This window comes from Sardina pilchardus, chromosome 12 (genome assembly GCF_963854185.1).
Source record: "Sardina pilchardus chromosome 12, fSarPil1.1, whole genome shotgun sequence".
NCBI lineage: Eukaryota > Metazoa > Chordata > Actinopteri > Clupeiformes > Clupeidae > Sardina > Sardina pilchardus.
The window spans coordinates 25529847-25537730 of NC_085005.1; the positions used below are offsets into that span (position 1 = coordinate 25529847).

Below are 7884 nucleotides of genomic sequence, written 5' to 3' on the forward strand. Positions count from 1 at the left end.
GTGTGTGTAGTGTGCAATTTGTTTCTCTTGGTCCCTCATCAGGCCATGAATGCAGCAGTTTTGCTGAGTAAGAGGAAAGACACAGTAGCTGGAAAGAAACACTGATCCCTTTTGATGAAGACAATGGAGGGGGTCACTGATCTCCCCAGATTGCAGATGCTGAAGCTATCTTAATGAAAGTGGCAAAGCAGGCTCTGTGGAATCAGAATCAAGTCTCAGTGCTTAGTAATCGTTTTTTTTTTTTTTTTTTTTGTCTTTTTACCCAGGATGCAAAGCGTGTTCTGGGCGGAGCAGTGAAGATGAGTGTGACATCATGGTTCCTGGTGAGCAGCTCGGGCATGCGGCACCGGTTGCCGCGGGAGATGATCTTCGTGGGCCGCGAGGACTGCGAGCTGATGTTGCAGGTGAGTGTTCCCCCCTCTGGTGCACGCCACACTCAGCCGCTCTGGGGTGCCTCTCATTTGGTCTTTTATACACCCTCCCTTCCTTCCTCGATCCTCGTCCTCACTGATAGATAAAGAATGATGGGGCGACAACAATGGGATAGTCTATCCAGTGTTAGTTATAGATCAGTGGGAACGCCCCTCGAGGACCGAGCATCGAGGAGAGAGGAGAGAGTTTGAGAGCCACCCATAGTGTGCCCCAGAGAAGACCAGCTGATGGTAACAGGTCTGGGGGGTGGGGAGGGGTATTCCCATCACAAAGTTATAGGCTCTCTCACACCAAGTCTGAATTTTAGGATAAAATAATTACGCTGGTAATTAGATACATCTGCTATTATTATGATTCTTTACTCACTGAGGATTCAGTCTTGGATGAATTTTTCACCGCAGCAATTTTCATCCTTGGAGTGTAAAGACTAATTTGTTTCATTAGAAAAAAAGCCACATAGGGCTCTGCTATTAGGAGTTATCAGACCACACACGCGACATTGATGTATATGATCTTTAACAGCAACTGGGTTTAGTAAACCTCTGACGAGTCATTCAGCCAGCCTTGCCTTTCGTCTACGTCAGCCTCCACCCTCTGAGTCTGATGATTGTCATTCACACCCCACCTCATAGAGCCATCCGTGTGCAAAACGCCACCTGCTGACTGATCCACCCCACCTTCTCTCTGACAAACATACCAGGTGCTAATGTTAACACCAGTGGTTGACAGCACTTTTTTTTACACGGCTGTACTGTATGGATGCTGATGGGGGTTGGGTGCTGATGTGCTACTTCTGAAAGCTGATTACTGTGTATGCCTCAGGAGGGGGATGGCACTGTCAGGGAAGTGTGTGTGTGTGTGTGTGTGTGTGTGTGTGTGTGAGTCAGAGAGTGTTGGTCTCATCTCCATGTCCATGGGCGTTTGCTCTGTTCTAATGCAGCGGGTTGGACTGCAGGTGTGAAGATGCTGTTTGGAAGTCAGATGTGTGTGTGTGTGTGTGTGTGTGTGTGTGTGTTGGTTTTATGACACCCGCCACATTTAATGCTCACAGAGATGCATGTTTTAAGCTGCTGCTAAGGCACAGTTGTGATATAGCTCCGTGGACACTTCACTATGATGAGAAACCGGGGGAGGGGATTGTTCAAACGCGTGGGATATAGCTGGTCTGGGATCAGGGGAGATCTGTGGCTTGATTGGACAGGGCGTGTGTGGTTCTGAAGGACACAATGTCATTCTCAGTGTGCTGAAGCTCTCTTTGATAATGCCATGGTGTTTTTAGCTGTTCACCCCAGTTAAGTGTACTAGGTCCTTCACCTTGAGACATTCTGCTTCTTTCTTTTTTTTGCCAAATATTAAAAATGGCACTGACGAGGAGCGCAAAGCATTTCCTTTGGTTTTCCCCCAACCACTGTCTCGGATTTTGCTATTCAGAATCATGGGTGGTCTGTCGGTGTTATTGATGGTTCCGTAGAACTGCTCGGTGGTTGCCACTAGCAACCAGGGTGGCCATTTTGCTGTGGGGCTTGACGTCATTCAGACAGGACTTCCACTCACTGACAGCTGACAGTGGAGGAGCATTTTCCAATTATATTTTAACATTGACTAGTAGTTATATCACCGAGCTGTGTCATTTTGGTAAATGAGACGTGACTGAATCATTCACGAAGGATGTGACGAAGGGATTCTGGAGCATTTAAAAGGTGTAAAGTTCAGTCTCCCTAGAATATAGGGACCTGTGTGACGTGGGCATCTCCTAGGAATCAACTGCGCAGGTTGTTGCCTAGCAACCGTAATGCTTTTTGTTTTTGTCAACACTATCAAGTCAGAACAGCTGGCAGAAGGAGGAAGCAGAAAATTATTCAGTAATCTCTCAATGATGCATATCACACACACACACACACACACACACACACACACACACACACACACACACACACACACACACATACATGCATACATACATACCACACACACACACACACACACACACAGAAAGAGAGAGAGCAAGAGGGAGGTGAAACGAGTGGAGATGAATGGAGTGGCAGTGTGTTTGAAGTGGAGGTTCCTGAGTGGATAATGGGCTGAGAGCCTGCTCAGCCAGCTAATTACCGAGTCATGACCCGGCCATTTCCTCAAAGGACGAGTGGGAGAGACCAACAAACACACACAGAGGCCATGTCTGCCCAGAGGACAGGTCGAGACGTCTACAGCACTGTCCAGCAATCAACGCACTGGACTCTGACGAGGTCACAGACGCGTCGAAACGTTAGTCGTTTTTTGTTTGCGCTACAGTAAGTAGCCTAACGACTACAAGTTTAATCACAGTGCTTCAGTCTGTGTTCTTTGTTTTAATGGTCTGCCGTCTTACAGCTACAGTATGAAACACCTCATTTAGCAGTTTCAACTGGATGATGTGCCAAGTATCCACAGTCAACTTCAGTCAACTGTGTGTGCATTGTGTCCTGCCTCATGGTTTGCCATGTGAGATGGGCTTGCTTATTGATTGGCCATTGTGTATGTGGGAAACCCTCTGCCTACAGCACAAGGAGGAATTGAACACTTCTCCCGTGTATCTAAAATGATTGACGGTTATAACCATTGAACAGTTCTATAGTGCATAGATTTGGTCTGGGCAGTTGAGATGGCCTCCTTGTGACTAAGAGTCTGCTTGGCTCCTATCAGGGGACATAGCAGCATTCTCTGACCATTGAGCATTCACAGTTAAGCTAACAAGGAGCTGCTTGTGCTCACTATCAGTAGCTTTGTCACTATAGCGCAGATGTTGAGCAGCCGCACTAGCGCGATATACGCCGCCCATGAGTGACCCGACTCCGAGTCCTGACATGAGCTAATGTTCGAGAGTAGAGGAGGCCGAGCCATAAGAGCAGCGCCGGCTATATCCCAGTAGTGCTTTGCCGTGGTAAATAATTCACTGCAGAACAGCAGTGTTTTCGTTTCACGTGATGTTGCACAAGGAGAGCACACGTGGATGTTGTCAGTGGTCGTGCTCAGTGGAACGTTCTCGTGTGCACAGGCCAAAAAAAGCCCCAGATTGCTGTATAGGGTTATATTTCATTCTATCAGTTTGAAGATGCTTAAAGCGTACCATCTACATAAGCACTCATACACACTTGTGAACTCCACTCAGAGATCTAAATAGTCCAATAAAGAGTGAATGTTCCCACTGTGGTGTTCCTTGAATAAATTAAACAACTAAGTAAAGCAAGATGACCTGAAAAGTGTTGTCATTTTTTAAGACAGTATAGCTGTAGAAACCTTCTTTCTCTCAGAACTGTGCTGTGTACAGTCAGAGGAATAATTTGGCTGGCTTGTGGTGTTGGTCTTTAAAACCACCCTATTGTCCCTGGACCATGCTGAACTTACTTGCAGATTGCGCTGTCAAGGAGAATTCCAGTGACTTTCCACTCAACAGGGCATCTATTTTTGCAGCAGCTTGCTGAGTTGAGCTGAGCATCAGTTCATCTAAAGTATTCCAAAAGTGTTCCACGTCCAAGTCACCATGGAATTGTTGTATTATCGAGCAATTATATCATCCACTTGAATCACTGCAAAGGAATTGATGCATACCGGTAGTTAACCTCCTAAACGTTGGATGTATCCTGATTCCTGCACTAAAGTAGATTCACTCTAATGTACTGTAGGTTATATCCTATCTCTCTGGTTTATAGTTGCCAAGCCAACATTTTTGTATGACTGTTATGCCTGAATGTTAAATGCCAAGGGCCATATGGCTGCATATTAGTTCATTTAAAGTAAAAATAAAATACAAACAAGGAAGTAAATGGATGAAATGACCGGTTTATTGAGCTTCACAATACAAGCTCTGATAAGATGGCGCCAAACCACCGTGTTAACAAAACTAACAACACAACCACATTAAACTAACAAAGAAGGAAGATAAACACACACATAAGTCCTGGCACACACTGGGTAATGGTCTACTGGGTAAACGCAGCCCAACTGCCAACACCCCACACAAGTAGGCTTACACAGTCACAGTCGAAACACAAGACTTTTTCAGAGACCAACATGAGAATACAGCACACAGCACAATCCCAAATTCACTCAACCACCAGTCTGCTACTTGGCACCAAGGGCCGTCTCTGTCTGACATCTCAGGCAGAGACGGTTTATAAAGTGAGATGATACATAAGAGGGTAAATTCTGGCATCATTGTGATGTGGGGTTCACAACTGCCACTCCCCTCTAGGAGTCAATCGGTAGGTCCAGTGTCTATGTATTCCTATATGGGAGAAATAAACATTATCTCGGATTATGACCAATCCCTTAGCCTTACATTCAGTGATGTAAGTTACGAACCCATATTCTACAAGCCACGTCTTTCTAACATTTCCACATGGAAATGGTGTTTTCCAGCAAGATTTAAATAGAAAAATAGCTTTGTTCATGACCTGTCTCTGTCTCAGCTAGGCGCAGGCCGCCTGTTCTCAACGGCACACTGCTTCATTCCCCTTTAGGAGGCAGGAACTAGTGCCATTTCGTTCCATCGGAAAATCCCTTTATGATTCATCTTAGTAAGTAGACAATCTTTGTCTCAGGGCTTTTAAGGGCTGCCCAATTAGCCCAATCAGGAACCTCCATGCAGCAATCAGGAGTAGGCGGGACCTGGACACAAAGGAGCGCAGAACACCAAACACACACGCACACTACAGAAACTAGCACAATACCGTTGTAACAACATTTAGCCCTGCCACCGGTACACTCAGGCCAATCCAAATCTGTTGTTGCTCATTGGTAGAGCGCACTACCAGTTCCTACTACTAGGGCAGGGACATCCCTCTCCATATTCAAAAAGCATCTCCTCTCGCTCACTTCCAACTAGTCTTGCTGATCCTAGACTTACTATAACTGACACTTCCCTGCTGAAAAAAACAGCCTGACCAGCTAAAGGTGGTTTGCTGGTTGACCAGCTTGTTAACCAGCTTATTTGACCACCCTTTGATGGTTAACCAGCTAGACCAGCAAAACTCTCGCGAAAACACACCTTCAGCTGGTTTACCCAGCTTATGATGGTAATTCAGCTGGTTTTGATTGTCGTACCACTGGTCATTTTAGTTGGTGTTGCTGGTCTACATTGCTGGTTTTTACTGGCCACTCCAGCTTATGTTGGTTATTCTAGAAAACCAGCTTGACCATCTTTGTCCAGCTTGACAGGCTGGTCACCAGCATGACCATCTTAAACCAGTTGTATCCCAAACGACAGGCTGGTCACACCAGCACGACCAGCTTCCTCAGATGGTCACGCCAGCATGTCTAGCTGGTGGCCTAACCAGCTACACCAGCAAAGACCAGCAATAATAACTGTGTTTTGGGCAAAGACCAGCAAAGTCCAGCTAAAACCAGCTAAAACCAGCTACCAGCCTAAGCTGGTTTCTTGCTGTTTTTTTCAGCAGGGTTGTTTAAAAACAGCACTCACTGATGCACTTATTATTATTTCAGTCTACCTTTTTTTTCCAATTTTCCTAGAATTGTTATGAGAATTGCTTTAAAAAGCTTAAACTGTTTAGCATGTTGTAAGACACTTTTGCTAAAAAGCGTCAGCCAAATGTAATGTAACGTAATGTAACAAGTACACCACATCTATAACAAGCACACTACAGCTGGAACAATGACTGGAATGTATTATGTACTGTACTGTGTTGTCTGATTTTCTGACATCAGTGTTGTCCTTTCCTCAGTCCCGCAGTGTAGACAAGCAGCATGCGGTCATCAACTACAACCCAGCCACCGACGAACACCTGGTCAAGGATCTGGGCAGTCTTAATGGGGTAAGTCTGATCAGGGCTGTTGAAAAATATGAAAATAGGGCAAAATATGAAAATACTGTATGTTATTCAATGATTATATCATTTACTGTATAACGTTTTTACAAAAAGTCTAAAACATGCAGATATAGTTTAGTAGGCCGCACCACAGCACAGTGTAGTAAGAAATCAACAACAATAGAAAGAGTTATATAAAAGAGTATATAGCATCCATTTAGCAAATATAACTGATGATAAAATGAATGAATGAATGAATGAATGAATGAATGAATGGATAAAGGCTGTTGTAAGAATTCTACATTGCAATAGGAGACACAGTGCACAGATACTAAAATATTCTACCAGTAAACATAACAGAAATGTCCAAATAGGCAGGGACAAGGACACAGGGACAATCACACACACACACACACACACACACACACACTAGCTATCCATAGGCTGGGGTTCCAAGGGACCGGATCACCCCATGCTGTAAAAAGTGTGTCGTTTCAAAAAAGTGTGTCAAGCATCATCCTCATCACCAGACTCCGCTCTCTCTCTCCCTCCCTCTCTCTCTCTCTCTCCCTCTCTCTCTCTCTCTCTCTCTCTCTCTCTCTCTCTCTCTGTCTCTCTCTCTTTCCCTCTCTCTCTCTCTCTCTCCCTCCCTCCTGGTGTGCATTTCTGCTGAGGCAGTGGTGGGCTCTAGCCTCTCGCTTTGTCACCGTGACAACCTCTCAAACAGCTGAGGCTGCTTCTGGACTTCTAGAATTGCAGTTTTTAGTTTAAAAAAAATAAATAAATAAACTAAATAAATAAATTAAACAGAATGGCCTTACATACTGTTCTATTGGCCATCCTGCTGTCAAAGTGATGTGCGTAGGCGTACTGTAGCCCTCAGATATTTCTGCCCGGGGTCGTTTGTGCTACTGTATGCTGATGCAGGCTTCTCAGGCCACAAAACACTGGCAGCATGGAGGGAGTCCAGCCCTTTGCTCTCTCTGCGCCCTGTTGTGTCTCAGTCGATATGTCAATTAGCGCTGCGCTAGGCTAAGCTAGGCTAGGCTGTGCTTCTGAAGCCCTTGCGCTGTGGTGCCTGAAGGAAAGAAATGTAGCCGTCTTCAAACGCTGGTTGAGTTCAGTTAAGATTCACGCTCCCTGACAGCTACTGATACGGCCTAATGTTGTGTGGAGAGAGATGTCATCTCTTCTTTCAGAGAGGCGTGAAGTATGAACATGTCAAAAAACCTTTCCATTTGTCACAAAGGTTGAAATATTTGATGTCTGAGGCTATGACTGATGTTGAGTTTTAGTCAGTTTCATCGTATTTCAGCAGCTTCACTGAGCAAACAGTAGCTTTAGTTGCCCTGATGTGCTTACAACAGGAAATAAACGTTCCACTCAACAGGGCATCTATTTCTGCAGCAGCCTGCTGAGTAGAGCTGAGCATCAGTTCATCTATAAAGGATTCCACGTCCAGGTCACCATGTAATTGTTGTATTACCTTATCGAGTAATTATCATCCACTTGAATCACTGCAAAGGAATTAATGCATACCGGTAGTTAACCTCCTAAACGTTGGATGTATCCTGATTCCTGCTCAGCTTCACTGAGCAAACAGTAGCTTTAGTTGCCCTGATGTGCTTACAACAGGAAATAAAATCTA

At 44.9% G+C, this 7884-nt stretch overlaps 1 protein-coding gene across 1 annotated transcript in view; it reads left to right on the top strand.

Annotated features, from left to right (window-relative positions):
• Positions 1–299: 299 nt before the first annotated feature.
• Positions 300–7884, top strand: part of cep170bb (centrosomal protein 170Bb) — a 26384-nt gene continuing 18799 nt past the window's right edge. The window contains exons 1-2 of the mRNA XM_062550299.1: positions 300–404; positions 6153–6242. Of these exons, the coding sequence (XP_062406283.1) occupies positions 300–404; positions 6153–6242 (195 nt within the window). The remainder of the gene's footprint in view (positions 405–6152; positions 6243–7884) is intronic.